Raw genomic sequence first — 27787 nt, 5'->3', positions numbered from 1 at the left:
CTGCCCGTCCACGCCGTTCTTCCTGTCTGGTGCGCTCGTGCGGCTCGACTCGTCCGCGGCGGTGGGGACGATGTTGGAGGTACTGTATGTACCCTTACCGTAGGCAGCCACATGCTGGGGTGGAGACGGCGTGGCAGGCCAAGCAGGCCTCGCGGGTGAGGCCAGGCGGCGGCAGGACCTGCGTGCGCGCCAGCTATATCAAGCACGACAGACAGGCCTTGCAGCGACTCGGTACCACGGCACTCGCGCGACGCATACTGGAAAATCCCCGCAGCCGCAATCGACGGGAGGGTCTGCGGCGGGCGGTACGTGGGTACCTCGAGCTCGACGCCAGACCTACACAACCACAGCTCTCCAGCCAGCGCTCCGGCTCCAGCTTTCCCCTCACCTCTGGCAACGCCGCTGTGAGGTCACCGAAGCCGAGCACGAAAGGAACTACCGCATACGGCCTGCCTGCCCGCTCAATGGCAACCGCTTGTTCGGCACTGGGAAGACGATCCAGCACGCTTTCATCAGGATCGCCTCTGGCGTGCGGGCCTTCACGAAGATGCCCTTCTCCACGACCTCCACAATCAACTTGCGGAGCGCAGTACAATACTAAATAACTACACCTCCTCGATAGAACCAAAGATATCATCTACAATAAACCTCTACAAACCATACATCTCTCAAACCCACCCCAACCATGGCCTCCCCCGCCATAGCCCACCAGCTCGCCACCGGCGCCGTGCCCGCCAACGTCTCCAACGTCTGCCCGCCCGGCACCAAAATGTGGCTCCTCGAAGTCGGCTGGCTTGAATGCGACGAGGGCTTCGTCGTGCGCGGCGGCAACACCTCGCTCGCCTCCAACGCCTCGCGCTCCTTCGCCAACAAGCGCCGCCAGATGCCCATGTACTGCGTGCTCGTCGAGCACCCGCACGAGGGCCTCATCCTGTGGGAGACGGGCTCCGGCAAGGACTACCCGGCCGTCTGGGGCCCGCAGCTGTCGGACGTCTTCACGCGCGTCCGCTACGAGGCGAAGCACGAGCTGGACGCCCAGATCGAGGCCACGGGCCACCGCGTCGAGGACGTCAAGAAGATCATCATCGGCCATTTGCACCTTGATCACGCGGGGGGGTTGGATTTGTTTTTGGATAGGAAGGACGTGGAGATCTGGGTGCATGATTTGGAGCTGCGGAGCGCGTTTTGGAGCGTGGCGACGGGGGCGGATGTCGGGGTTTATCTGAAGCATTATCTGAAGCTGGATCTGTAGGTGCCGCCGTTTCCTTGCTTTGGGCGGTGGAGATGGCATGGCATGGCATGGGCTGACGGAGGATCGAACGGACAGGAACTGGAAGACCTTCGACGAGCGCAGCTTCGACTTCTGCCAGGGCATCACGCTGCACCACCTCCCCGGCCACACCGACGGCCTCATCGGCATGCAGATCAACCTGCCGGAGAGCGGCACTATCTTCTTCATCAGCGACCACTGCCACGTGATCGAGAATGTGAGTATCATAAGAAACCAAACGCTGGCAAGAACGATAGGCTCTGACGGTTGTACGCAGTGGCGCGACGGCATCCCGCAAGGCTGGCTCGCGCGCGACCACCCTGCTTGGTAAGCTCTCCTTCTCACGAGTTTGTTCTAGATTGATTGTTCTGATATCACTTGGCAGGTTCCGGAGCACGCAGCGCCTGAAGCACCTGCAGCGACTGACGCGCGGGCGTGTCGTCCCGGGCCACGACGAGGAGACGTTCCTGGCGCTGCAGGCGGAGAAGAGCGTTTTCACCTGATCCTGGCCCTGTCGTGAGGCTGGAGTGGTGGTCACTTTGCTTTTGATTCGGCGCTTGGTTTGTATCGTTTTTGATATCGATCTCAGGATTGTGGAAACGATTGGATTGGAAAGAGGCTGTATCTGCGTCGTTGTCGTCTAGTGGTGTTGGAGGCTGTTCGAGGTACTGCGAACGATGATGAGCGTGGAGTTGACGGACGGGTTGAATGGATGACTTCACGAATGATTGTGTCGGTCTGGCTCGGTTCGGATCATGCGGAGAGCGAGCAGGTCTGTACATAACGAAACCGCGTGTTAAATCACATGGATACTTGGTAATTTCCTTTGCGCTCTACCAAATTGCTCGCTGTGAACAACATCGCTGCAAATGCACCCCAGCTTCTCTCACGCCACCCCAGATATCTCCTATCATCCAGCACCGTCCCGCCTCGCCCCCATCATGCAAGTATCGCCATCAACCACTCCCACCCACCCACCCTCTCCAAATTCCAGTCCCCCGAAACATCAAACCTGCCTCGCCACCCTCCCCTTCACACCAGGCCGCTCCACCTCCCACTCATCCCTCAAGCAAGCGTACACGAAATCCGTCTCCAGAATCAGCAGCGCCAGCGCCCACACGAGCGAGATGGCGTAGAAGAAATTCGCGTTGCCGCTGCCGGCGTACAGCCACAAGTGGTGGAAGGCCGGGCCGAGCAGCGACGCGTACAGCAGCGCCGCGAGGGCCGGGAACGGGTAGCGGTGCGTGGAGGTGACTGTCGGTCTGCGGTTAGCATTCGTGCGTGTGCGATGGGCAAGGGGAGGGAGGGGGGATTTACTGGGGAACAAATGGCTCATGAGACAGGTCGCCGCGAGCCAGGCGCCGACGTCGCCGACGTTCGCGTACGGCTGGAAGATGGCCAGCACGCCCTGCATGGCGACGATGGCGGCGAGGGGCTGCTTGCGCAGGCGGATGGTGAACGGCGCGCTGTACGCGAGCATGTGCAGCCAGAAGACGCCGAGGAAGAATGCGCGGAAGGCGTCGAACATCTCTGTGAAGAAGTACCACCACAGGCCTGGGTTGGGCGTGAGGTCGGGGAGGGAGAGGGGGGTTAGGTAGAGGGTTGAGAGGAAAGTAGAGGAGGGGAGGAGGAGGCGGGAGAGGGTTAGGAGGAGGAGGAGGGTGAGGAGGAAGGGAGTGAGGAAGATTGTGGTGAAGGAGAGAGGGGTTGGTTTGGTTGTTGAGGTGGTGGCTTGCTTTCCAGATCTTCCGCCATCTTTGGAAGGCTGTTGCGGTGCTTTGCAGGATTGGTCGTAGCAGAGGAGACCGATGGGTGGGAGGAGCAGCAGCGGATGCAGGCTGGAGTAGCTTGCAATTGCCAGAGCAAAGGCGGTTGCGTTTGCTTTGGCCTGAGTTGCTTGTCTAATGCTCAGCAGAATGAAGCATGTCGTGAAGACGGTTGTCGGGCGAGCGAGGCAGGTCAACAATGTGAAGGGGTTGAACAGATACACAGCCGCCACAGAGACCGGTTTCCAGCCATCCTTCCTACGTGGTGAGGCGTACACGCTCGAGACTCCCGCAACTCCAGAGGCCGCAATCTCATAAAGGCAATCCGCAGATAGGACGTCCAGCACGGTGTATAGTGCAACGCTGACTATGCGACCAAAGAAGGTTGCAGGCGAAGGCAAAAGTGAGAACAACGGTAGCAGCAATGGCGCCTTGCGATAGATATCAGTCGAAAGTGTCTTATACATTTATACGGATTGCCTGTCCTGACCTGGTAGAATATGCCGCCATCATAGGGATCTAAGCCCCGCTCGTAAAGGAAGAGACCTTCCTGCACTGCACATCGATCTCAGCTCCTGTACTTCTGCTTAGCCATTGTGGCTGCTTGTCCTCGATCCCTTCTACATACACCTTTTGAAGCTGTTCACGGGTGTTGATATCTCGGCACGCAACGTGAGCAAGTCCGGCAATGCTGGAAAGGCAATCGCTAACAGGAGACGGAGTGCGACCGCCGAAGTGAAGAGGATTGGTTTCGGGTGCTCATTGTAGAGCTGGGCGAGGGCGTTCATGGCAAGGGAGTCGCCGATATCATCGTTCCGTCGAGAGATCACCGGTGCGTGCAATGCGTCGTGCGTGCAGTGAGGTGCCCATCCAGGTCGCGGGATTGTACACAACGGCCAGACGAAGTGCCCGCGCTGTCCAGTTCACAGTCGGCCTGACGTCGCGCAAGCCCCGACCGCCGACCGCCGACCGCCGACCGCCGAGCTTCCATCTCGCAGCGCCAGGGCCGATCGCTCGCTGCTTCCCCGGATTTTTTTTGGACTCTGGACTTTTTCGCGCGCGAGGCCGGGTGCCACCACCACACCACCACGACACCTCACCAACACCCTCTGCCACACCACCGCAGCCATGGCGAGGATCAAGAAGAAGGGTACGTGTTCACGACACCTCGGCGACCACTTCCCTGCTAACACATATCACAGGCACCGCCGGCAATGCCAAAAACTACATGACCCGCTCGCAGGCGGTCCGCAAACTGCAGCTCTCCCTCCCAGATTTCCGCCGACTATGTATTTTCAAAGGAATCTACCCGCGCGAGCCGCGCAACAAGAAGCGCGTGAACAAGTCTTCCACTGCCTCCACCACCTTCTACTACACAAAGGACATCCAATACCTGCTGCACGAGCCGCTGCTGGCAAAGTTCCGCGATCAGAAGGCTCTCGCGAAGAAGATTAGCAAGGCCCTCGGCCGCAACGATGTTGGCGATGCCGCGCGATTCGAGAAGAACCTGACACCCAAGCTCAAGCTGGACCACATCATCAAGGAGCGCTACCCAACCTTCGTGGATGCGCTCAGAGATCTGGACGATGCGCTCAGCATGCTTTTCCTTTTCGCCAACCTGCCTGGTAACCAGAATGTGCCGCCGAAGATGATCGCCAGATGTCAGCGCCTGACCATGGAGTTTGAGCATTTCTTGATCAGGACACACGCCATGAGGAAGAGTTTCTTGAGTATCAAGGGTATCTACTACCAGGCCACCATCCAGGGTCAGGACATTCTTTGGCTGGTTCCCTACAAGTTCGTGCAGACTGCTGGCCCGGACGTCGATTTCAGAATCATGGCCACCTTCGTCGAGTTCTACGCCACACTCCTCAGCTTCGTCAACTACAGATTATATTCCAGCATCGGCCTGGTGTACCCTCCTAGATTTGACCTTAAGAGCGAGGAGCAGGGTGGAGAATTGAACGCTTTCCAGCTGGAGGGACAGCAGCTTGAGGCACAGGCAGAGGCTGGTAGCCTTATGGACACAGGTGCAAACGAGAAGGCGCAGGCGGAGGCGGACAGACTTTTGGAAGCAGAGAACAACGGCGAGCCTCAATCCTCATACGCAACCGCGCCCGAGACTTCTGTCGTCGAGACGACCGCCGACGGCGAGACCACTGAGACGCCTCTCGCAGCCCTCGACCAATTCGCCTCAATAGACCCCAACGCCAACGCCCTCCAGCAGCCTTCCCTCACTGCCGACTCGCAAGTTGCCGGCAAACTCTTCGAGCCATTCACCTTCTTCCTCTCCCGCGAGACTCCCCGCCACTCCCTCGAATTTCTCCTCAAGGCTTTCGGCTGCCGCCGTGTCGGCTGGAACATCACTCTCGGCGAGGGCGCATACTGCGACGAGTCCGACCCGCGCATCACCCACCAAATCGTCGACCGCCCCGACATCCCCGTCCCGGCACCCGAAGACGACGACGAGGACGCAGCTGCTGCCCGCAAGGCCAACGAGCGCGTTCCTGGCCGCACCTACGTCCAGCCCCAGTGGGTCTGGGACTCCATCAACGCCGGCCAACTGCAGCGTCCCGATCTCTACGCGCCTGGCGCCACCCTCCCTCCTCACCTTAGCCCTTGGGTCAAGCCCAAGAAGGGCGAGTACGACCCGACCAAGTCTCTCGAGGAGCAGGAGCTGGAAGGCGAAGCCGAGGCCGCTGCTGCCGAGGACGAGGACGACTCCGGCAGCGAAGGCGAGGAGGTCGCTGGCGTGCGCGGCGACGAGGAGACCGCCGAGCTCGAGGACGACATGGCCGCCATCGAGCAAGGCGAGGGCATGGACGTCAACCTCGCCGGCTCCGACGACGAGTCCGACGAGGCCGACGAGTCCGACGAGGCCGAAGAGGACGACGACGAGTTCGGCGGTTTCTCCGGCGACGAGGACGAAGACGCCGCCGCGGACTCCAAGTCCGCCGCCGACGCGCACCAGGCCGAGCTCGAGGCCGAGGCCCGCGGCCAGAAGGTCGCGCCCGCCAAGGCCCCGACGGCGAAGGAGAAGGTCGCGGCCGCGAAGGACAAGCGCAGCCGCGCGGAGCGCGAGGCCGAGGAAGACCTGGAGCGCCGCAAGATGATGGCGCCGCGCCGCAAGCGCAAGATGTACGAGAAGATGGTGTACTCGAACGCGCGCAAGGACGAGGAGGCCGAGAGGCTGCGTGACAAGAGAAGGAAGATCGAGAAGAAGGGCAAGAAGGCTGCGTAGACGAGAGGATGATGCGGGCCTTGACGTGCAGTGGGATTTTTGTCGACATGTCTGGATTGATTGCATGGGCGGAGCATGGGGTTCGCGGAGTTTCCCATTTCGAGTGTCTCTTTTCTATCTTATAATCGTGTAAAGGTATGGAACGGTTGGCCTTGTCTGAGCCGGCCGCCTGAAACGCTTGTCAGTTGGCCTTTGCAATTTTCCAATCTCACAGTATATTTTCGACTTGATGGTGCGACTTGATGGTGCGGTACCGCATGTCGTCCCGAGCATCCCATCATGGGCCACTGAGAGTCTCGACTTCAGATCATACTTCTTCCGCGTTCTTATTGACTGTCCTACGGCTTCCTATTTATTTCTTCTTCCGCGCCGCCGTTCATCTCTACCGGCCCACCACGACGCGTCTCACCATTGACTCCGCCCGCGTCAGAGTCAGCATCGTTCGCCTGAATGCTTCTGTTCAGCGCGCCGAAGTTTGGAGGGACCGCCATCCCGAACACTCCCGCGGAATACGAGGCGGTATTCCCGTACGGCGGCGGCGGCGGCGGCGGCGGCGCAGGGGACGCACGACCGAAGACCGCGCCGCCGCGCTTGATCTCGTTGTCGAACGATGCGACGTTCTTGCCCTTTTCTTTGACGTCGACGATCTCCTGCGCCCAGGCGAGCGCGTTCTGCAGAGCCGCGTGCGGGTCATCGCGGTGGCGCATGAGGTAGCCCTGGACTTCCGCGGGGCTTATCCTGGTCTCTGGGACGCTGGATGCGAAGTTGTCGGCCATGAGGTCGATGGTGTCGGCGGAGGGCCAGGGGGCGGACTCGTGGTCGTCGTTCGCGTCCAGGCCTTCGCTGTGCGCGCGAATTTCGTCGGCGCTCTTGACGAAGATGTGCTTGAAGAGCTGGCTTGAGATCTCGTGGTTCGTGTAGCCGAACAGGATCTTGCTGTCGATGCGGCCGGGGCGGAGGAGCGCGGCGTCGAGCGCATCGGGTGAGTTGGAGGTCATGACGACGAGGCGGCCGTCGACGGACGCTGGCCCGTCGAGGACGTTCAGCAGGCCGCTGAGAGTGCAGCCGACGACGACGGTTTTTACTGAGCTGTTCACGACAGGAGCGTTCGGATCCTTGTGGGGTATGGGCCTCGATGGAATCCGAATCGTTTGAGGCTCGCGGTCGATGCCGCTTGAGTCGATGTCTTCGAGCAGCACAATGCAGCGGCGCGGCAGGGAGTCGAAGAGCTTCCCTAGACCGCGATCATTGAGCGCATCATCGCTCATGCTGATCATGTAGACGTTTACTTTGAAATGGCCTGCGAGAGCGACTGTAAACGACGTCTTCCCTGTTCCGGGAGGGCCGTAGAAGAGCAGCCCGCGGCGGTAGGGTATGCCTAGTTGAAATGGATATGTTAGTATTCTGCTGTCACACGAATTGAATTGGATACGGATTCTCGGGTCGAACCTCTGGAAGCGTGGAACTCTTCGTCCTCTTTCGAAAAGTATCTCGTGCACTCCTTCAAGAGCGATTTCTTTTTCCACCCCTCGAGAGCGATACTGTCCACCTTCCTAGCCGGCCGAGTGACACCACTATCCCAATTGAATTTCTGGGAATCCCTGATGCACGAAGCACGGAAAATGGTCGTGGTGTTGACTTTCGACGGCTTGCTCGCCTGCCGCACGTGTTCCAGAAAGTCTTTGATAGGCTTGACACCAGTACCCAGCGACCAGCAGGTGATTGTGAGCGTCTGCCCACGCGAAAGATCCGTCGGGCCATTCTGCGTGCGGACGAATTTACCGTCATCGCGGTAGTAGCCATTGACCTCTTCGCGCCGGTTCACAGACATGCGGTTGCCGTTGTGCCAGAAAACGTACGAGCCGCAAGTTGGCACATATTCCAGCACTTCTGGGTCTTCAGAGTCTGATTCCGGCTTGCTCTTCTCGCGCTTTGTGTGCAGCGAGTAGGCGGTGTGGTGAAACGTAGGCAAAAGTTCGTGGATCGATTGTGGTGCGTTCGGGTTCACCAATGCTAGCGACGTTGCGCTACGATTGAGGCCTGTCTGTTCGAGATAAACCAGAATGTCTTTGTTGAGTGGGTGTGTTGACGCAATGGAGACGCTCGCGGTGAACTTCGATCCGAGCCATTTGACGGCCTCGCGAACATGAACACTCTTCCAGACATAGAGGTAGAATCCTATGCCGAGGGAGCCGAAGCCGCAGAGGATCGTGGTGATAGTGTTGAGGTTGCTGCTAGCTTGCGAAATCACGGCAATGCCGTTTTTCAAGGCACGCTTAGGGCCAACGATGTGCAAGCCTGGCAGATGAGAACCGCGTTCACAAAGACTGGTCGCAACGGACAGAAGGCTTCGTGTTATGGATGAGGACGACTGTAGTCCGACAGTCCCCACTTGGGCCGGCATGGTTGTCGACAGGTCCTGTGAGATGTTCGAAATCGCGGCGGTTGTTGTCAAGGAATTCTTAGCTACTCACTGTCAGCGTTATACAACGACAGTCGAATTCACGTGTTCAGAGTCCCGAGACAGCGACAGCGGCAAGTGAATAGGCGGGAACGTCACAGCTGGATGCGCAAGACGCACGCGAGGCGCAGCAGCATGAATCAGGCGGCGATGCACGAAAGAAACGACAAACGCGGACCGCTGTAACGACCCGTAGGTCGCACTCTAGGGAACCAGGCACCCGGCCAACGAGGGAAAACATGACAGCTGGATCAACAGAGGGCTGAGCGTCGACGGATGTGAATGCTTTCCTCCTGCTCGAGCAAGGTCAGTGAATATTGAATACAATGGCTAAAGGCGCTGGCTCTAAGCGAACGAATGGAACGAGGGAAGTGCTGTACATGACCGCTGCATCCTGCATGGAGACGCCGCGTGGCGCAAGCAAGCGAGAGAATGCCTGCCTTTGCAGTAATTCACACGTCTCGGACACATCTATGGATAAACGTACCTGGAATTGCATAGCGACAGGCCTTGCTTTTGGTGGCTTCAAACTTCCCACCGGAGACATCAAATTCATTATTGATAACTTTTTTCGTACTGGGGGTATCGGCACCTACCTACTCTCTTTCCTCCGCGTCTATATACGCCAAATGCAAGCAAAAGCAAAGCACATCAAGCCAACCCGCTTCACGATAAAACGTTTCTTGCCAGAATCCGCCGCGACTTATGCTTACAAACCACGCCCGATGTGATTTCTTAACCCTTAGCGCCTTGCACGAATCCCGCGAAGAACTTTTTGAACGCCAGGAGGTCGTCACTCTCCGCGTGCTTGACGAACTCGAGCACGCCGGGCTCAGCGGCGCCGAGGTTTCGCAACTCTGTTTGCAGCTGCTCGCGGTAGACGTTGCCGGTCTTACGGAGGATGGTCCACTGCAGAGCTGCAGCTTCCTGCAGCACACTCCTCATCTGCGCGTCACGCGCACTGAAGCCAGAAGCCGAAATGAGAGCCCACGGCAAGGGCGCAAAGGTCGAAAGAGCGAAGGTATCGAAGCCGGGAAGTGCTGGATTGGGAGGCTCGGTGGATGCCGGTGCCACGTCGGGGCCTCCCCAGATGGTGGTCATGCGCGTGAGGACTGCAAGGGCGAGGCGGGCAGTGGGCGGATCTGTAGGATCGCAAGAAAAGTGTGTGATTGTGCTCAAGAAATCGTTGAAAGAGCCCTGATTGGTCGGGCTGACGAGGACAGAACCCAGCTCGTGGCTGAGGATGACGAGGATGAAGTTCAGGTATTGTAGCTTCAACTCCTTGAGCTGAATGTTGTCGTCTGTTCCTGAGACAGGCGCAGACATACCAGCGAAAACTTTCTGCAAGAGCGGAGAGAGGAGCTGGTCAAGGATGTCGAAGATCTCAGCCTTGAAGCCATACACTACCTGCACGAGCAACCTCAGGAACATGGCCATCTCGTCGTTGGAAGATGCAGATGAAAGTAGACCTTCAATCCAGCGAGGCAATTGAGGGAGAATACGAGATCCGAGGACACCCATGAAGCGCGAGAAGGAGTGCCTTGCTGCTGTGCGAATGTCCAGGGAGTCCTTCAGCTCTCCAACCGCGGCGAGCACGCCCTCGCTTGCCTGCCCGAACACATCCGAAACTGCGCTGTCCGGAGGCCCGCCAGATTTCTGACCCGGTGTCCAGTCCGAGAAGCCACTGGCGAGAGTTCCGAAAGCCATGATGATGTGGTGCACTTGCAGTGCTGCACGCTCGTCGCCGTTCTTTGCAGCAACGACGCTGTTGCTCAAGTCGGCCACTAGGGGGTTGACGACATAGCTCGCGACTTGTACCTTGGTCTCCGCGGGAACGGCGTGAGCAGAAGCAGCGCAGCCGACAGCTTCAAACAGGTATAGTTGGCTTGAGAAAATGGTATCTGGAGATTGGTCGTTCTCATCGCTAGACATATCCTCTTCGTCCCGATCAACAGGTAGCTCGGCCTTGATCTTGAGCAAGTCGCCGATAGCCTGGATAATGGTCTGTGCGACGTCTCCCAGTTGGTTTCGCAGATGACGAACGAAACGCTGGAAGAGGTACCAAGAGCGTAACCGGACCTTCACATGGTCGCTGTGGACGAACGAGACAAAGCTCTCAAGCACTTTGTGGATCAGACCAGGGTTCTGCTCAAAGTACTGAACGTAGCGAACGCAGGTCTCCATGTACTGAAGTTGGATCGCCGGATGGGGGTATGACGCAAGTCCAGAGTTGACCATCTTGTCCATCATCTCGACCAGTCTTTGCGAAGCCACAGATGAAGGCACGCTCTTGGCGTAGAGGCCACCGTTCTTGACGGTCAATTCACCAAAGAGGAACATCTCATGCAGCGCAAGGTCGAGGTCTCGCCAGTTTGGCTTGTCGGCAGTTTCCACGCGGCTGAGAGTCTCGCCAATGACCTTGCTGAGCATTTCGATGACCAGAGTTTCGTCAACGGCAGCGACGGTCTGCTGAAGTACGTGCAGACGCTTCCTCAGCTCTTGAAACTCTGCCTCATCGGTCGCCTCGTCTTCTTCGCCCCACGATGCAGTCTCATCGTACTTCATCTTCGAAATGATAGGTTCAAGGATTGCCGGGAGCATGGCGCTGTAGTGGCTGGGAAGCCCACCTTTTGATTTGACGAATTTTCTAAACATTGTGAGTAGATCTGTGAGAGAAGGGATGACCGCCGAGCAAATCTCGTCGTATTCGTCGGAGAAGAAGCGAAGCAGGCACGGCATGAAGTTTTGTACTTCAACGTCCGCTTTCGAGCGAGTTTCTGCGTCGACAGAGTCGGTGTCTAGAACCTTCACAATGTCAAACATGACGTTGTTGACGAGCTTTGCGACAGTCTCGGCAAGATCGGTGTCGTAGTTGGGTGTCGTGCGAAGTTCTGACAGCGCCGGACTTGCGATCAGCTGTTCGACAATCGTGCCCAAGTTCAGGTATCGGATGAGCTCGATCTTGTCTCCCGCACCCATCTTCTTGCCAACTGTCTCCGTGAAAGTGTCAATCGCCGCATCTCTCGCCCTGGCCTCTTTACTGTCGGCACCATGGCTACCCTGCTGGCCTGCTAGTTGCAGAAGAGCGGTTTGAATACCCTGGTTAATCACCAACCAGATGTCGATCCAGCTAACCCACTTCGCGACGGTCCTAAGGCAAGCCTCCACAATACCAAGGTCGATTTCCTGCCATCTGGACAAAATTTCCTGCCATGTAGCTGCAATCTTGTTGACATCTCTTGCGCGCACAAGGTCCTTCAGCTCAGTGCTGCGCTTTTGCTCCTCGGGCGTGCGTGGAATGAGCTGGTCGGCAATCTCGTCGTGAACGCTACCGACAATACGAAGGTAGAGGATCGTGGCAGGCGGGTTGGCGGTGCCGATGTTCGAGCCCTCGCCTGCGAGTGTTCTGAAGTCGTCGAAGAAGCTCGTCCATTCTGAAGGGTACAAGTAGGTGAAGAGGTAGGTGAAAGTCTGAGTGAGTTTGTTCTGGATGCTGGCGCTGTCCACCTCTTGCGAGCCAGTGGCGTAGCGCTGGCGGACATAACCCATCAGGCTATCGCGGATGTACACTTGACTTTGCTGATCCAGCTGCTGTGTCTGCACCGCATTGTTCAAGATCTCCAGCGAGACTACCCGGACAACTTCTGAAGGAGCTGTGGGGCGCACGAAGAGCGTAAGGCAGACTTGCCAGCCATTCGGATCCTGGCGCAGCTGATCGATAAAGTTGTAGGCCTGAGCCTTGAGGTTGTTGTCCGTGGCCGGGTTGAACGCGATGTCGATCGCATTCTCGACCTGGGTGTCCATGTTTGTGCGGGTGTATTGTTCTTGGTATTCGTGTGTGTTCCTTGTGTGATCTTCCAATGTTACGACATCGTGACTTTTTTACAGCGCCTCTTCTAAGGCATTTTACTGAGACATGGCCTCCTGCTCTTTCCAAATATTCGAAGTAGTGAAGTCGAGAGGGCCCGCTGAGCGGTGAGTCAATGCGCCGCTCAAGTCGTACGGTAAAATGGAGGGCCTAAGTTTACTCGCAGAGACCCCAGACGTGAATGTTCGCTTGCAAAGGAGACTCGTGATGCGTGTAGTCGTGTTTGTCAGGCCAAATTGAGGAAGAGTGTGTGCAAGCAAGGTGTCTCGTGCCAGCCCACGCAAAACTTCGAGAAAGCGAAACCCCCGCATCGTCAGTGGTCCCTGCAACAAGTGGGACCCGACCCATTCACATCAATCGGCGCTTCGCATATGCACGTGGTAAAGATAGCACACGATGCATGTAATCGGCTACATAATGTGCGACTGTGCATCGAGCATCATTTCCCGTTGACCGTGCAACACTCTCGGTTGGAAGCATATTCTTTTGCATGACACTCACACAAAATTTCACAAACATGGAAAAGCGACATTGTAGTATTAATCAACGCTCAAAGGGTATCTACGCGCGAACGACTTGACTCCCTGCTAAGGTCCTCACATGCCAGACAGTGCCGGGTCGATTGCATCGCCATCGGTCTCCATAACTTGAGGCTGCAAGAACGCACTTAAGCCATTTCCCGAAACAGGCATCATTTGGTCTTCATGATGGGCTTGGTTCTCGATTTGCATTTCTTCGACCAAGCGACGCTCAAGATCCTCGATCTGTTCCTCCCCACCAATCCAGAATTTGTCTTCTCTTTCTCTCAAAGCCTGCTCGATGTTGTCGATATTCCATTCATGAACCATGTCCATGTGGGTCTCCAGGTCTCCATTTCGCATGAATCTCTGAGGGCAGGTTGGTTCAAGACAGGCAATTGGACGATCTGCCTCGTATCCAAACCCGGTGAGCATGGAGGCTGCGGTGTCGCTTGCCTTCTTGGCCCCTGCCCGGCTTTGCTTTTCGGACTTGTTCTTCTGGTTTGGCCTGGAAGTCCCTGGTAAATTGAGATGTTGGGTACGCACGTGCTCCTCGAGATTAGCCTTTGTTCCAAAACTGAATCCGCAACCTTGACCAGTCCAGCCTTCAACCTTTTTGCTCTTGCTCAGATCAAACTCGCCGCAGATGAATTTCTTCGTTTTGGCGTGCACCGTCTGGATGTGAACCTTCATGTTGCCTGCCTTGGTAAACTTCCTCCCGCAACCGGGTTCGGTGCATTCAAATCGTTGGCGTTCCGTCAGAGAAGAGTGCTCAATATCCATATGTGCCATGAGAGCGCGATTGGACTCGCAAGCCTTCCCGCATGTTTCACAAGTTGGAGGGTGCACCAGTTTGATATGTGTTTGAAGCTCCGCGTACGACGGGAACCCGACTTGTGGGCTTTGCAATGACATCTCTTCATCTACATCACCCATCGTTGCATCCTCGTCGATAGCAGGGACGCAGATCTGACAGAAGTATCTCGCTCCAGAATGGCAGCGAGCCTCGTGAGCTTTGAGCTGCCTTGGGTTGGCGAATGTCTGTCCGCACTCCTCAGGGTGGTCGTCGTTCATTGCACCTTCCTCCACAAAAGTACATCTGTAAGCCTTTTCGTTCAGATGGACCGATTTGATGTGACGCTGTAGCGTTTCTTGCTTCCTAAACTCCTTCCCACATTCCTGGCAGCGAGTCTGCTCCTTCTCTTCGTGCATGGCAATATGCCTCCGCAGTCTCGTCGCAGTATGAAACCCTTTTCCACAATCCTCCTCTTCACCGTTGTCCACATTGCGGACTTTGTATGTGCATACAAAACCGCGCTCGTCGTTGTGCTTCGCCTTGACGTGGGCTTTCAAATGCTCGTTTCGCAAAAAGCTCTTATCGCATCCTTCCTCAGTGCAGGGGAAAGGTCTCTCGTTCGTATGAGATCTAATATGCATCTGCAGACGAATCGGGCGGTCAAAGGCTTTATCGCACCCTTCGTAATTGCACAGGTAATTCTTCGGCCGCTTGGAGCTCGATACCGATGTGACAGAGGTGCCGCCGACCGACTCAGCGCGCTCAGTGGCGGGCGGAGACTCCTGAGAGGAAGATGATGTACTGGCGAGACTGGATGCTACATTGTTGTTTATCGGCGATCTGCTATCCCATGGTCCGTCTCCTGCTCCAGTTTTTAGTACGATCTTGAGGATAAGTCGAATTTGAAAAGACTTACCTTCTCCAAGGCGTTGTTTCTTCGTCGACAGCAGGTCAGCCTCCGCAACTGCCGCTCGTTTCCTCGACATAGCGGCTGCCGAAGCCATGGTAGGGAAACGTGCAGTTCTTCACCGAACGGATGCCAATCTCACAAACCAAGCATGGAACTTTTGTAGCCGAGACCGAGAGACCCTTGGACGTTGTGGAGAAAGCGTGGCGCTAGGACGGGATCGGCTCGGCTAGATCCGTTGACTGCAGCTTGCTCGCCCGTCGGCGCCGGCGCGTTCGAGAAATGTTGCTTTGAGAGGCTTTCACATGCGCGAACTCCACAAAACACTATACCAGCCTCCAGTGGACATTTGATATACCGCCTCTCCGTGCTACACGGACGTCAAGCAACTGAGCGACTTACCGCTTCACCAAATTAGCCATCATGTCTGACTACGGCGGCGAAGATGAGCCTATGGACTACGCCATGGGAGAGTGCGCCTCACCGTCGCGAAACCGATCGCAGGCGCCTGGTCACTAACGCGATGGACAGGGAGAACGACGACAACCTCATCGACGAGAACGACCTTGTAGAACAGGACTACGATGCTGCCGGCGGTGACAACGAGGCGAACGGAGACGTCGACCCGGACGAGCTGAACAACATTGTGCCGAGCGGCGACATTTCTGCGCAAGAAAAGGCGGCCAAATCTCTCAACACGGTCAGGGGTGTCAAGGACAAGAAGATCGCGAACGAAAACCGCAGCACTACACCATACATGACGAAATACGAGAGGGCGAGAGTGTTGGGCACTCGTGCGTTGCAGATCAGGTATGCAGGACATTGCTGAGAACAACTATCCGGGCGGGCAATTTCGAAGGGCTCTTAGTGGAATCATGCTGTTGAAATGTACATTGTCGCAAAGCGGGAGCTAACATGACTAACAGTATGAATGCGCCTGTGTTGGTGGACGTCGAAGGCGAGACGGACCCGCTGCAAATCGCCATCAAGGAGCTGAGGGAGAAAAAGATTCCCCTTGTTGTGCGGCGTTATCTGCCCGACGGCTTGTAAGTCTCCAAGTAAACGCCGTTCAGCCGCAGTGCTAACACAATCGACTAGCTACGAGGATTGGACTTGCGAAGAGCTTCTATAAGCGATTCCACATATCAGCCTTGAGCCGCGATGCCACATTTTGCGTCCAACACTGCGGACGCTTCCAACACAATACCTATCAGACCCGTCGACAAAAAAAAAAGACAGCGAGGCGTTTGGCGTTAAGCATTGGCGCGCCAGGAGGACTGCGCCTCTGTCTGTACTAGCATATGCATGATCAATTCACGAACAAGGAAAACAAACCATCGGTTTTTCCCGCACAGTATTTCTAATGTGTCGGTCTCCGACTTTCAATACTTGCCATTAGGTTTCATCTTCATCTCCGGCCTGATCCGTAGTTGAGCGGGCACTACGTTCTCACACAAGTGCCCGCAATCGTTTGACATGATCTCGTGAAGTGCGCTCAAGCTTGAGGCCTGCAATGACATCCTCTTATGAGTAAGGAAAGACCGAATCAATAGATGTTCGGTTTCACTTCCGCTGCTGTTTTCGGTCATAAGGACGAGATGGCTCAAAGCGGCAGGGAGTTCCGGCCTCGCTGTGCCCCGCCATGGTTACGTCGGTGCAAACAGCCCCCCGCCTCACGTCAATGCTCTGCAAGCGACAAGGGCAAGTAAATCGCGAGCCCAACTGCCGATTACTCTTCGGAGCTCGACTTTCTTTCTTGCTTTCGACTGTACACTTCACATACTTCTTCCTCTTCTCCTCCGATCTAACAGTCCGAACACTCCCACAGCCATGTCTTTCGAAACAACGGCTACCATCGCCAACTTTGGCGGCAAGCTGCTTAAGCTCGCTCACCAGGTGAATACCATGATGATACCGGATTCTCCAAGTTCTTTATTCTCTGACACCTAGCCCACAGTCCAAAGTCACCACAACTCAGATGAAGCTCAATCTCTTCCTCCCCGGCACCGCATCCAGCAGCAAACCAGCACCCGTCCTCTTCTACCTCGCCGGCTTGACATGCACTGGCGACAACGGCGCCGAGAAAGGCTTCTTCCAAGCCGCCGCCGCAAAGCACAACATCGCCGTTGTCTACCCTGACACCTCGCCGCGCGGCCTGAACATCCAGGGCGAAGACGAGAGCTACGACTTCGGCTCCGGCGCGGGCTTCTACGTCGACGCCACCAAGGACCCCTACAGCAAGGGCTACAAGATGTACAGCTACATCACCGACGAGCTGCCCAGCGCGCTCTTCAGCAGTTTCAAGGAGCTCGACGGCTCGCGCGTCTCCATCACCGGCCACTCGATGGGCGGCCACGGCGCGCTGACGCTCTTCCTCAAGAACCCCGGCAAGTACAAGTCGGTCTCGGCCTTCGCGCCCATCTCCAACCCGAGCAACTGCCCGTGGGGCCAGAAGGCGTTCGGCGGCTACTTCGGCGAGGACAAGAAGGACCAGTGGGCCGCGCACGACGCGACGGAGCTGCTGCCCAAGTTCCCCGGCGACACCGACATCCTGATCGACGTGGGCACGGGCGACAACTTCTACAAGCAGGGCCAGCTGCTGCCGGAGAACCTGGAGGAGGCGGCGAAGAAGGCGGGCAAGGGTGTCAAGGTCAGGTATCAGGATGGCTACGACCACAGCTACTTCTTCATCTCGACATTCGCGGCGGATCACGTCGAGCACGCGGCGAAGTATCTCAAGTAGTGAGTCTTGCTCTTTTCGTTTTGGTTAGTTCGGGATCTCCTGGCAAAGAGCTCCGAGGACAGGGCCTTGGAGGACGGCCTTCAACAAACCCATCACTTGCTCAATGGAACGTCAGGAGAGTACACGCTAACAGCGCCAGAAAAAGCGACGACGGCCCAAGGGCGAAGCGGCCAAAGCTTTGAACTGCCCGAATACACGGATATAAAAGCAAGGTCCGATTTGCAACGATGTATATAACGATTTTCACTACGGAAAAAGTAAATGAAGGGGATCTGAAGCAACGATGACCAAACCAGACCGTGACTGTTTTTCCGGCGCCTGTATCATCTTTCACTGTAATAGGTATTCGATCGCCATTAATAGAGTGGCGTCGGGAGATTAGAATGTGTAATAGACATGGTCCAAGGCCCTGAAAAAACGCTAACAGAAAGCAAGCCAAGAAGAGAAAGGAAAGCAGAGCCATGGAAGACTCGAAAAGGAAAGTGAGGCAAGGGCAGGGGCGGGAAAGTCAGCACTTGACTTTCCTCCTCGCCACGTTTGCCTGGAAGGATAGTATCCCGCTTCACCAAAAGACAAAAGGCCAAAACGGTAGACCAAGAAGCCCCTCTCTCGCCTCATCAGAGAATCAGGCTTACCAACACCGCCACCAAACTCACCATCCCCATCCCCCACCCGACCCCTCCAGCACTCGCTCCACTGACCGCAACGCCCGCCTCCACAAACCCCGGCCCGCAACCCAGCATCACGACCTGCGCCGCCTGCGCGTAATCGCCCCGCAGCGGATTACTCTTGTTGCCAGCCTGCGCGGCGAAGATCGCCATGGTATCCTGCAGGCAGCGCGTGCACGCCGGGCGCGTGCCGGCTGGCAACTGCATGCCGAGCGGCAGGTAGTAGACGTAGGACGAGGTCGGCGCGGAGGCGTTGGCGACGGCGTCGGCGTAGCAGTAGTTTCCCGTGTCCGGGGAGGTGAGGCAGGCAGCGTGGTAGAGGGCGTCGTAGGCGAGGAGGCCGGCGTGGGCTTGCGTTGCGAGCGGGTTTTCGAGCGAGAGGTCGTTCTTGCACGCGGTTTCTTCCAGGGTGGTGGCGAGGGATGACATAAGGGCGCTGCAGGCGGGGTAGGAGGGGACGTGGCAGGTTGCGTCCAGGGTGCGGATTAGGGAGAGAGGGGATTTTGTTATGGTGAAGAAGGAATTGGAGGTCTGTTGTTTCGTCAGTGGGGTCGAGGTTGGGGTTGGGCAAGAGGATCTTGAGTGGGTAGTTACCTGAAGGAGAAGGGAGAAGGGAAGGCACTCTTGAAAGGTGGTGTTTGTTAGAAAGTCGTTAAAGAATTGTGGACAAGAAGGCTCGGTGAAATTATTGCCTGATAAGCTGGCGTCGAAAGGTCGTGGTAATGATGTTGATATGGCGGTGGCGGTCTCTATTGTTTCCGACACCGACGAAGTAGAGGATGGCGGTGGGATGTCTCCCGATCCCGTCGATGCTGTGGACGAGCTGGTGGAATCATCCTGTCGTGCATAGATGCCCATCCGGGGCTTTGGTACGGGTCGTCGATCATAAACAAGTTCACGCTCGAATATGCTGGATCCATGCAAGCCCGCCTGTACACTCTGACAGAGAAACAACAGCGCGCAAATCAGGGAGAATATGAACTTTTGAGAATAAGGCCATGGTGAACTCAAATGACTGAGTCGCCTAAGACAGTTTGATGATGGATCATGCCGCCACGTACGCCGAGGACTAGGTTTGTGACACAAGGCGCCCCCATGCGCATTCCAGCCGGCAGTGGTGGCCCGCCGTGGTACGGGCTGTCGCACGGCAGCCGATGGGCAGCGTGTGGGCTTGCAGATGTTGGGTTGAGATGCGCATGGTTTTCGTGGTGTCATCGCACCGCTGGCTCGTGTGTCTGTGCCTCTCGCATGACAGGTGTTGAGGAAGTTGTCCAGGATTGCTTGAATGAGAGATGTCCAGAGGCTTATGGGCTTTCACAAAGCGAGAGCAATGTTTCTGCCTTGAAATGTATGTTCCAGGCAGTCTTGCTGTCGATCTCCCAATTCAGAACCCTGACGACACCGGATGTTGGATCCCTTGCAGTGAGAGGCGAACGGTCGGCAGCGGCCCGCGTGTTGATCTCGTCGTGTCGTTGGAATCTGGACGGTTCTTGGTGAAAGGCGGTCCGGTGGAGGATCAAGACTCACGAGTCTAGAAGACGCGGGGAAAATGACGATGCGCGGTGGGATAGCGATATAAAGAAAAGTGAGAAGAGAAGCTTTGCCTAATGCATGGGGAGTCAATGAATGTGATAGCTGAGCCCGTCCGACGCCATGGCACTACTGGAGATGGCGCTCTACTGAACGCCACGCATGACTCTGGCGCGGTGGGCCGCAGTTCAACATGCAGCGGGACGACGACAGGGAGCCTGACGCGAATAGAAGATACAGTACATCGCCGGCGGCAGGGCAGTCAGCCTCGCCTCGCCTCGCAAGCATCCGTCGCTCGAGACAGCGGCGGGCGGGACCAGGGCGCAGAAGGCCAAACGCAGGCTCAGGCCACGCGATGCGCCCAAGCACTCACGGCACTCCAAGCAACGCGGAAGCAGCCAGATGAGGACAGCGACATCCGACGGGCTATTGGGGGGAGGGAGGGAGCACGGATCAGCGACGTGCTCGGCATATCAGCTGTTGCCCTTTGCGGACGGCAGCCTCATCTCCGCCAGCTCGCCTCCACAGCCTGCCCTTCTGGACCGCGCCGATTGATTGGCATCAGATGAAGCCCCCACCCTCGCACCGAAGCCCTTTGGTGTCACGCGCGGTCGTCTTTGTCTACCTCTCTGTCCATGACACCACCACGCCCGCCGACACACGCTGATCTGCAGAGGGTTTTCGGTAGTCCAGCATGCTCGGCGACCGTCCAGGGTACAGCCCGAGCAAAAGCGCGAGGCAATAAAGCCACTGCCGTGCTGCCGTCCGATCTATTGGCGCTGAGATGCGGCGCTGGGTGCCTGCACCCGAAGGAGCCGCGGCTTGCACATTCACGCTGCAGACTCTCGGGGACATTGCCGGGCCCGAGAGATCTCGTCTACTGTATGTCAGCAGGAATATTGCCCGGCCTAGAACGTCGCAGGGCATGTGGGATGCGATCGCGTCGATCTGTTTGCTGAAGACAGCTCACTCGCCAATCATGAGAGCTGGAGGCTCTGTCTTCCTATATCTCATATTGCCGTCGCGTTGCAACCGCAAGGTATTGGATTTGTCGAGAACAGATCTCAAGAGAGCAAGATGTGCCCATAGCCAGCAACTTCCAAACGTCGGTGATAATTGTTGTAGTGGAGTGCTGATGGAGTTGCATTATTTTTTCTGTTACCAGCTATCGATCGTTTCGGCTAAGAAGCATGGCACCATGCAGTATAACTTTTCGTAAAGATGCGCAAACCAACGGGCCAATACAGTGATTGTCAAATCATCAAACCAGCGCGGTAAGGTAAGTAACAGTGCATTGATCTGAGCATAGGTCTGATCTCTCCGCTCGCCATGTGAATTGATTGGTCATTTGCGTCATCATGAACTCGGGCTCCTGATCAGTATCACCAGTGAAGGTGACACTTAGGGGATGTTTGTCACAAGCCAGATCATTGATCTCCATGGAGCACTCAGGCTGACGTGCCAAGGCTCTTTCGGCTGATCCGCTCGCTGCCCGCAACGCGCGCGTTGCAGCGCGCGACTTTGATGAGCTAGCTTCGTGAACTTCGAAGCAGCACCCAAAGCCGCTCTCACAACCCACCTCTTCACTGCCGCCTGCTCTTCGCAGCTTCTTTCACTTTCTTACCGGCGACTCCTTGTTCCTACAGCTTACTTGCGGAACACATTCCTCCCGGCAACTTCATAACCACGGCAATCGCTGCCCGCGGCTCTCCCACGCAACCTGCGTCTCAGGCAGGCGCAAACGACCGCAAGGCAGACGGCACACACTCAGTATCCTAGCAATCATGTAAGTTCATCGTTTAAACCATCAGCGGCACACTCAGCAATATGGAGCAACCGAAGCGCGAAGCGAGAGCCGACTCCGTCACCTCCTACTCGAGCGTCACTTTGGGCTCTGAGGAAGTGAACCCCAAGCGCATGAAGACTGACAGTAGCTTCAGGGAGTCTTTCGACAACATCTACCTCGACCTCTCGAAAGAGCCTGGCAAATGCAGGCTCGCTGAATCCGGCCTGGGATGGAAACCTGCTGGAGGACAAACATTCACCCTCGACAAGCAAGAGCTCATCAGCGCGCAATGGAGCAGAGCGGCAAAGGCATATGAACTGAAGATCTACGCTCGCCATGCGGGTGTGGTACAACTGGACGGTTTCAAGCAGGAGGTGAGTTAGAATTGTGCCACCCATACCTTGAGCTTGCGCTAATACCGCTGGAAGGACTACGATACGATTGCGAAGTGCTTCAAGGTCTGGTATGGAATCGATTTCTCCCACAAAGAGCATGCGCTGCGTGGGTGGAATTGGGGCAAGGGCGAGTTGACTCGCAACGAGCTCGTGTTTAATGTGCGCAACCAACCAGCCTTTGAAATCCCCTTCACCGAGATCACCAACACGAATTTGGCCGGCAAGAACGAGGTGGCGGTCGAGTTCTCACTACCGGAGGATGGAGCAGAGACGGGCACTGAGGGTTTGGGAGGCGCAAGAGCGAACGGCAGGAAGAGCGGAGCCTCCGGCGATCAGCTCACGGAAATGCGCTTCTACATTCCCGGAACCGAGAAGAAGAAGTCGAAGAAGGGCGATGACAATGGTGAGGAGGCTGAGGATGGCGAGGAGGATGTCGGCGCTGCGAGCTTTTTCTATGAGCAGCTCATGGAGAAAGCCGACATTGGCGAGGTCGCAGGCGAGACCTTTGCGACTTTCCTGGAGATCCTGCACCTTACACCTCGTGGACGCTTCGACATCGACATGTACGAGAAGTCTTTCCGTCTCCGCGGCAAGACGTACGACTACAAAATCAGCTACGAGAACGCCAAGCGCTTCTTCCTGCTCGCTAAGCCTGACGACATGCACACTATGCTTTGCATTGGCCTGGATCCTCCTCTCAGACAGGGTCAGACCCGTTACCCGTTCCTGGTCATGCAATTTAAGAAAGACGAGGAGACCAGTATCGAGCTGAACATGACCGACGAGGATCTGAAGAAGTACGATGGCAAGCTGCAGTCCACATACGAGGCGCCCATCGGAAACGTGGTCGCGAAGATTTTCCACGGCTTGACTGGCAAACGTCTTATCCAGCCCTCCAAGGACTTCGTATCCCACCACCAGCAACAGGGTGTCAAGTGCAGCATCAAGGCTTCCGAGGGTCACCTGTTCTGCCTGGACCGTGCATTCCTCTTTGTCCCCAAGCCCGCAACCTACATCTCGTTCGAGAACGTCTCCGTCGTCACAATGTCTCGAGTGGGCGGAGCTGTTAGTGCCAGCCGCACGTTCGATATCACCGTGACGCTCAAGAGCGGGCAGGGCGAGCACCAGTTCTCCAACATTAACCGTGAGGAGCAGTCGCCGCTCGAGCAGTTCTTGAACATCAAGGGAATCAAGACCAAGAACGAGATGGACGGCGACAGCGGCATGCTCGCTGCCGCTCTCACAGCGGACCCCGACCTCGCCAGCAGTGACGACGAGGTTGTGGCCGCTGACCGTGGCAGCGCTGACGAGGACTCGGAGTCTGCCGACGAGGACTTCAAGACTGACAGCGAGAGTGACGTTGCTGAGGAGTATGACGAGAACGCTGGCTCCAGCGGCAGCGAGGACAGTGACGCCGAGATGGAAGATGCTGGTGGCGACAGCGATACCGAGGCGCTGGTTGAGAGGCCCAAGAAGAAGACCAAGACTGGTTAACCGCGCTGAATACGGTAGGGTCAGTGGATCAGCGGATGGGTAAATATTGCTTTCAGGAACGAGTCATGGCGTTGTTGGAGTTGCCGCCGTGTCGGCGCAAGCGCGACACAGGACATTGGCTCATGACATTGGATGCATCTCTATAGCTCAACAGCCTAACAGGCTCCGAACAAAATTCTTAAGATACATTGGAGCTTCTCATGAAGGCTCACCTTCTAATCCAGCAATTAGATCCTCCCACGCCTCAAGGATCTGCCCCACCAATATCCGTGGCTCACCACCACTTCTCACAAAGCACTCTCCCAGCCTCCATCCCCTCCTGCCTCCCCAACAACTCCACAGCCCAATCCGTCATCCTCTGCGGCCCACAAACATACGCCACCGTCCCCTCTCTGCCCCCCGCCCCCTCCCCCTTCCACCCATCCAACGCCCCAACCAGCTCGCGCTCCCCAATCCTCCCAACCCACGTCCGCCCAGGCACCTTTCCGCTTTCGACTCTCTGCCCGCTCTCCCAGCCTTTCAGGCCCGACAAGAACACCGACAGCGTCACGTCCCGCGGCTGCTCAGCCATCGCTACCAAATCCATCAGCCGCGGCAGGAAGAGAATGTTCTGCGCGTCGACCTCGCTGTCCTCTCCCTCCGGTGAGGCTTTGGTGCCGTAGAGGAAATGAATCTCCTCCGGCCGCTGCGAGGCGTGCAAGCCCATCAGGTGCGAGAAGATGGAGATGAGCGGGTTGATCCCCACGCCTCCCGCGACGAGCACGAGGCGCGAGACGTCTTGCGCTCGGATGGGGAGGGCTGGCGGAGGCCAGGTGAAGGACCCGCCGACGCGGACGGTCAGGGGCGAGTTGAGCAGTTGGGCGGAGGGGAGGTGGAAGTGCTGCGCGGGCGGATTGGGGGATTTCTGCACGGCGAGCTCGAGGTAGCCTGGTCCGTGGGAAGTGGGGCGCGCGGCGGAGGGAGGCGAGGTGATGGTGAAGCCGCCGGCTTTGGGGAGGGTGGGGATGAAGGTGTCGAGCCATTGGCCGGGGAGGAACTTGGGGTGGTGTTAGTTTGGGTTTGAGGAGGGGTGGGGGTGGAGGTACATACGTTGATGGTGTGGTTTGGATCTTGGGGAGAGAGGCGTAGGACTCGGGTGGATGAGTTGATGTCCCGAATGTGGGTTATTTTTACGGGCTCGATGCGGTTTTGGCGCGGCTGCGCTGCTGTGCGGTCCTCGTGAGGCACGGAGTCGTGGACTATCGTTGCCATTGTTCGGGCGAAGTAGCGATTTGGGCGGGGTGGGAGAAAGGTGGTACAGAGTCTCTTTGGTAGGCAGTAGACGAGCATGGCTTCGCAGAGATCAGAAGGTCATCTTCAATGGTTTCTTTGTCTGTATGTAATGTTGTATGTCGTCGCGTTATACATCAAATCATCACAGTACAATAAATCGTGGACGGTCTGAAAGCATGACGTCTCGTTGCAGTCCAACGTGGAGTCTCCAGGCGTTCAAATGTGGGGCGAACGAATGCCAACCGCAAGGCGTGAGTGATAAGCCAGGCGACGGTCTATATAAAGCGTGCAAATCCCCGATCCGACTTTCAGGACGAACAAAAGGTACTGCAGGTTCGATTCTACAACGCTCAGATCTCGGTTGCTAACCGCCATTATACGACACGCACTGCTTCACACACTTTACTCTCAGCAATTGCCATAGTCCACGAAAGCAGCACGATGGCGAAGCCTCTAGCAACCGTGGGCATCTTATCGATCGGCAGCATGGGAGTCGGCGTTGCGAATATACTAGCGGCGCACAACTATCGCGTTCTCACAAACGTCTCGGACCGGAGGTATGTGCTCACACGAGCAAGTTCAACATATGGCAGTCTGAAGACTGACAATCATTTCACAGCGAAGCAACCAAGAAGCGAGCCCAAGCGAACAACGTTGAATCGGTCTCGACCGATCTAGAGCTATGCAATCAAGCCGACTACATCCTGTCCATTACGCCTCAGCGCGATGCGCTTTCGATCGCGCAGCGAGTCATCGCAGCCGCCACGGACTCTCATTTCGCCGAGCGCAGCAACCCACTGTATTTCCTTGATCTGAACGCGGTGAGTCCGCGTACCGCCCGGAATACAGCCGCTCTGTTCGCGTCTTCTGCACCGGCTGTCAAAGTGGTTGACGGCGGTATCGTCGGGTGGCCTCCAAGGTTGAAGGAGGACGGGACATGGTTTTGCCCAGGCATCGTTGTATCGGGGCCTGTTCATTTGCAAGAAGCGCAGCCGAGTGGAGAGGATCTCGCCAGGGTGCTGAATGTGCGGCACATCAACGACACTGTGGGTGCCGCATCTGGATTGAAGATGTGCTTTGCCGGCATTCACAAGGGCTTCACCGCTTTAGCCTTGCAGTCTTTGACCACGGCGAACAATCTGGGCATCTTGTCGGAGCTGCAGGACTATTTGAAGGAGTCTCCGCTGGGGCCGCAGGTGGAGAAGAGCTTGCCGGCTATGCCTCCTAAGGCATACAGGTGGGTCAGAGAGATGGCAGAGATTGCCGAGACCTTCGAAGATGACGGCGGGTTTTCGAGAGAGGAGAGTATCTTCAGACCAATGACTGAGATATATGAGCTCGTAGCCAACGGTACGGAGCTAGGAAAGGAGCAGACCGATGACCGACAGCGTGGCAAGACTGCGGAAGATGTTGCGAGACTGACCAGTGCCGGTATCGAGAAGCGAAAGCTCAAGGTGGAGTGATCGCTTGCGACTTCTGCACGGCTGGTAAGAGGTCGCCTTCGTGGAGCCATCCCTCAGCACCCAATATTCCTCCATCCTCGGCCTTCGCATCCATGGACCATTTGCGAATAGGTGTGATGTCAAACGTTGACTGATAGCCAGAAGTATACATCTCCATTCCAGCCCAAGCGATCATTAGAGCATTGTCTGTGCATAGACTTGGCGGTGGAAATGCCACTTTGATGTGAGAATATCCGCGAGCATCTAGCATGGCTCGAAGGACATGTCGAAGGTATCGGTTTGATGCAACACCTCCAGATACCACGACTGTGTCAACGGGATCCGAACCACCAGATGCTGGCATCCCTGTCGAGCCGGTGTTGTCTTTCAGGTACAACAAGATACGAGACGCCAAGTGCTCGAAAGACACCCGTAGTACCTCACGCGCCATGTCTCGTCGTTCATCGATCGAGATCGAGTCAGTATCGCGAAGCTCTGAGGAGATCACACCATCATCACTCAATCTGTGCCGCATAAAACGCTGGATCGAAGTCAAGAGGCCGGCAAATGAGAAAGTCATCCGCTTCGACGACTTGGCCCCAGCCTTACTCTCAGCTAGAGGAACAGCGAGTGACCATCCCCACCTTGTTTCGCGTCGAGCAAGCTCTTCCTGCCTTCTCACGGGTGCGACATAACTGTAATCGCTCGATCCCGCCGGGAATGCAAACTCTTCTAGCGCTTTGCCGTACGGCGGCTTTATCAGGTCATCAGGGAGTAATGCGCGAGCCGCCTTGTCTATGCAGTCTCCTATCGCGATATCGCCAGTCGTTGCGAGGATCTGATGTTCAGTCAAGCCTGCCGATTTGACGAGCATAGTGTGCCCTCCACTAGCTAGCACACTTAAGTAAGGGAATGATGGCTGCAGCGTACTCGACGTCCAGGGGCCTTGGTACAAATCGGGTAGTGTCTCGAGCGTGGAACACAGCCTCGGCGTCAAGGCATGCGCCTGCATATGGTGAACTCCCACCAAAGGCACACCCCAAGCCAATGCAAGGCCTTTGGCAAGCTCCAAACCGGTCGCCAGATTGCTTCGCATGCCCGGACCTCTGGTTACGGAGACAAAGCTCGGCTTTCTTCCATCGTTTGTGGCGATGGCGTCTGCCACGAGACCTCCAAGACTGGTTTGATGAGAGTGCAGCGCCACCAAGGGATGAATGCCGTTGTACGCTGCACTGTTGGCGGTGATCCTCTCATGGTAAGGCACGTGGGTGCGCAGATGTCCGAGGTCCCGTGCATGGTGTCGGTCGTCCTTTTGGATCTCCAGTAGCGCCACTGAGGTATCGTCACAGGACGTCTCGATCGCAAGGGTTGACAATCCCGGACTCCATCCTGTATGGACAAGTTGACTGCGTGTAGCACACCCACTAAGGGCACACTTCGTCCATCTTCCTCTCGATAGGCCCCTCAACATGCCAATGATTCCTTCCGTATCGTTCGATGTTATGCGCTCCTTTTCAAGGCGTTCCAGATCTTGAAACGCTACCGTAAAGTTCGCGCCAACGGCGATGGCCCATGCCCACACACCAGCCAGCCAGCCATGTGGCCCGCCAAAGCTGAGACGCAGTGACGT

The 27787-nt window shown here is 56.6% G+C and overlaps 12 protein-coding genes across 12 annotated transcripts; 6 read left to right on the top strand and 6 right to left on the bottom strand.

The window, feature by feature from the left end:
• The first annotated feature begins 153 nt into the window (after positions 1-153).
• On the top strand, positions 154-2090 carry WHR41_07620 (uncharacterized protein). The gene is made up of 4 exons (XM_069376224.1): positions 154-1248; positions 1328-1487; positions 1548-1597; positions 1656-2090. The coding sequence occupies exons 1-4, from the start codon at positions 686-688 to the stop codon at positions 1771-1773; spliced, it is 891 nt and encodes a 296-aa protein (XP_069226532.1). The 5' UTR covers positions 154-685; the 3' UTR covers positions 1774-2090.
• A 160-nt stretch (positions 2091-2250) lies between these two features.
• Positions 2251-3923, bottom strand: WHR41_07619 (uncharacterized protein). The gene is made up of 4 exons (XM_069376223.1): positions 3665-3923; positions 3527-3591; positions 2588-3467; positions 2251-2524 (listed from the first exon to the last, which is right to left on the bottom strand). Exons 1-4 carry the CDS (start codon positions 3822-3824, stop codon positions 2277-2279), a joined length of 1353 nt encoding a protein of 450 aa, XP_069226587.1. The 5' UTR covers positions 3825-3923; the 3' UTR covers positions 2251-2276.
• Positions 3924-4073: 150 nt separating this feature from the next.
• Positions 4074-6277, top strand: nop7 (Pescadillo-like protein; the record flags this gene model as incomplete). Its single annotated transcript, XM_069376222.1, has 2 exons — positions 4074-4186; positions 4239-6277. Exons 1-2 carry the CDS (start codon positions 4165-4167, stop codon positions 6275-6277), a joined length of 2061 nt encoding a protein of 686 aa, XP_069226586.1. The 5' UTR covers positions 4074-4164.
• A 338-nt stretch (positions 6278-6615) lies between these two features.
• Positions 6616-8756, bottom strand: WHR41_07617 (uncharacterized protein; the record flags this gene model as incomplete). Its single annotated transcript, XM_069376221.1, has 2 exons — positions 7727-8756; positions 6616-7655 (listed from the first exon to the last, which is right to left on the bottom strand). The coding sequence occupies exons 1-2, from the start codon at positions 8679-8681 to the stop codon at positions 6616-6618; spliced, it is 1995 nt and encodes a 664-aa protein (XP_069226583.1). The 5' UTR covers positions 8682-8756.
• A 717-nt stretch (positions 8757-9473) lies between these two features.
• WHR41_07616 (uncharacterized protein) lies at positions 9474-12542 on the bottom strand (the record flags this gene model as incomplete). Its single annotated transcript, XM_069376220.1, has 1 exon — positions 9474-12542. The coding sequence occupies one exon, from the start codon at positions 12540-12542 to the stop codon at positions 9474-9476; it is 3069 nt and encodes a 1022-aa protein (XP_069226582.1).
• A 660-nt stretch (positions 12543-13202) lies between these two features.
• Positions 13203-14959, bottom strand: WHR41_07615 (uncharacterized protein; the record flags this gene model as incomplete). Its single annotated transcript, XM_069376219.1, has 2 exons — positions 14837-14959; positions 13203-14782 (listed from the first exon to the last, which is right to left on the bottom strand). The coding sequence occupies exons 1-2, from the start codon at positions 14922-14924 to the stop codon at positions 13203-13205; spliced, it is 1668 nt and encodes a 555-aa protein (XP_069226585.1). The 5' UTR covers positions 14925-14959.
• A 179-nt stretch (positions 14960-15138) lies between these two features.
• Positions 15139-16239, top strand: WHR41_07614 (uncharacterized protein). The gene is made up of 4 exons (XM_069376218.1): positions 15139-15300; positions 15359-15637; positions 15754-15873; positions 15926-16239. The coding sequence occupies exons 1-4, from the start codon at positions 15251-15253 to the stop codon at positions 15957-15959; spliced, it is 483 nt and encodes a 160-aa protein (XP_069226584.1). The 5' UTR covers positions 15139-15250; the 3' UTR covers positions 15960-16239.
• Positions 16240-16520: 281 nt separating this feature from the next.
• WHR41_07613 (uncharacterized protein) lies at positions 16521-17988 on the top strand. Its single transcript, XM_069376217.1, has 3 exons — positions 16521-16723; positions 16785-17569; positions 17710-17988. Coding segments are annotated over exons 1-3 (852 nt in total). The 5' UTR covers positions 16521-16657; the 3' UTR covers positions 17711-17988.
• Positions 17772-19292, bottom strand: WHR41_07612 (uncharacterized protein). Its single transcript, XM_069376216.1, has 2 exons — positions 18833-19292; positions 17772-18769 (listed from the first exon to the last, which is right to left on the bottom strand). The coding sequence occupies exons 1-2, from the start codon at positions 19094-19096 to the stop codon at positions 18188-18190; spliced, it is 846 nt and encodes a 281-aa protein (XP_069226578.1). The 5' UTR covers positions 19097-19292; the 3' UTR covers positions 17772-18187.
• A 2020-nt stretch (positions 19293-21312) lies between these two features.
• WHR41_07611 (uncharacterized protein) lies at positions 21313-23709 on the top strand. Its single transcript, XM_069376215.1, has 3 exons — positions 21313-21554; positions 21709-21928; positions 21983-23709. Coding segments are annotated over exons 1-3 (1683 nt in total). The 5' UTR covers positions 21313-21552; the 3' UTR covers positions 23444-23709.
• Positions 23710-23717: 8 nt separating this feature from the next.
• WHR41_07610 (uncharacterized protein) lies at positions 23718-24856 on the bottom strand (the record flags this gene model as incomplete). The annotated part of the gene is made up of 2 exons (XM_069376214.1): positions 24533-24856; positions 23718-24479 (listed from the first exon to the last, which is right to left on the bottom strand). Exons 1-2 carry the CDS (start codon positions 24770-24772, stop codon positions 23718-23720), a joined length of 1002 nt encoding a protein of 333 aa, XP_069226580.1. The 5' UTR covers positions 24773-24856.
• Positions 24857-25005: 149 nt separating this feature from the next.
• WHR41_07609 (uncharacterized protein) lies at positions 25006-26345 on the top strand. The gene is made up of 2 exons (XM_069376213.1): positions 25006-25272; positions 25335-26345. The coding sequence occupies exons 1-2, from the start codon at positions 25157-25159 to the stop codon at positions 26176-26178; spliced, it is 960 nt and encodes a 319-aa protein (XP_069226523.1). The 5' UTR covers positions 25006-25156; the 3' UTR covers positions 26179-26345.
• The last annotated feature ends 1442 nt before the right edge of the window (positions 26346-27787 follow it).

The sequence above is a fragment of the Cladosporium halotolerans genome (assembly GCF_011745625.1).
Source record: "Cladosporium halotolerans strain TM138-S3 chromosome Unknown Sca35, whole genome shotgun sequence".
Lineage (NCBI taxonomy): Eukaryota > Fungi > Ascomycota > Dothideomycetes > Cladosporiales > Cladosporiaceae > Cladosporium > Cladosporium halotolerans.
The sequence above is the reverse complement of the archived record's forward strand: the minus strand, read 5'-3'. Positions and strand labels throughout refer to the sequence as shown.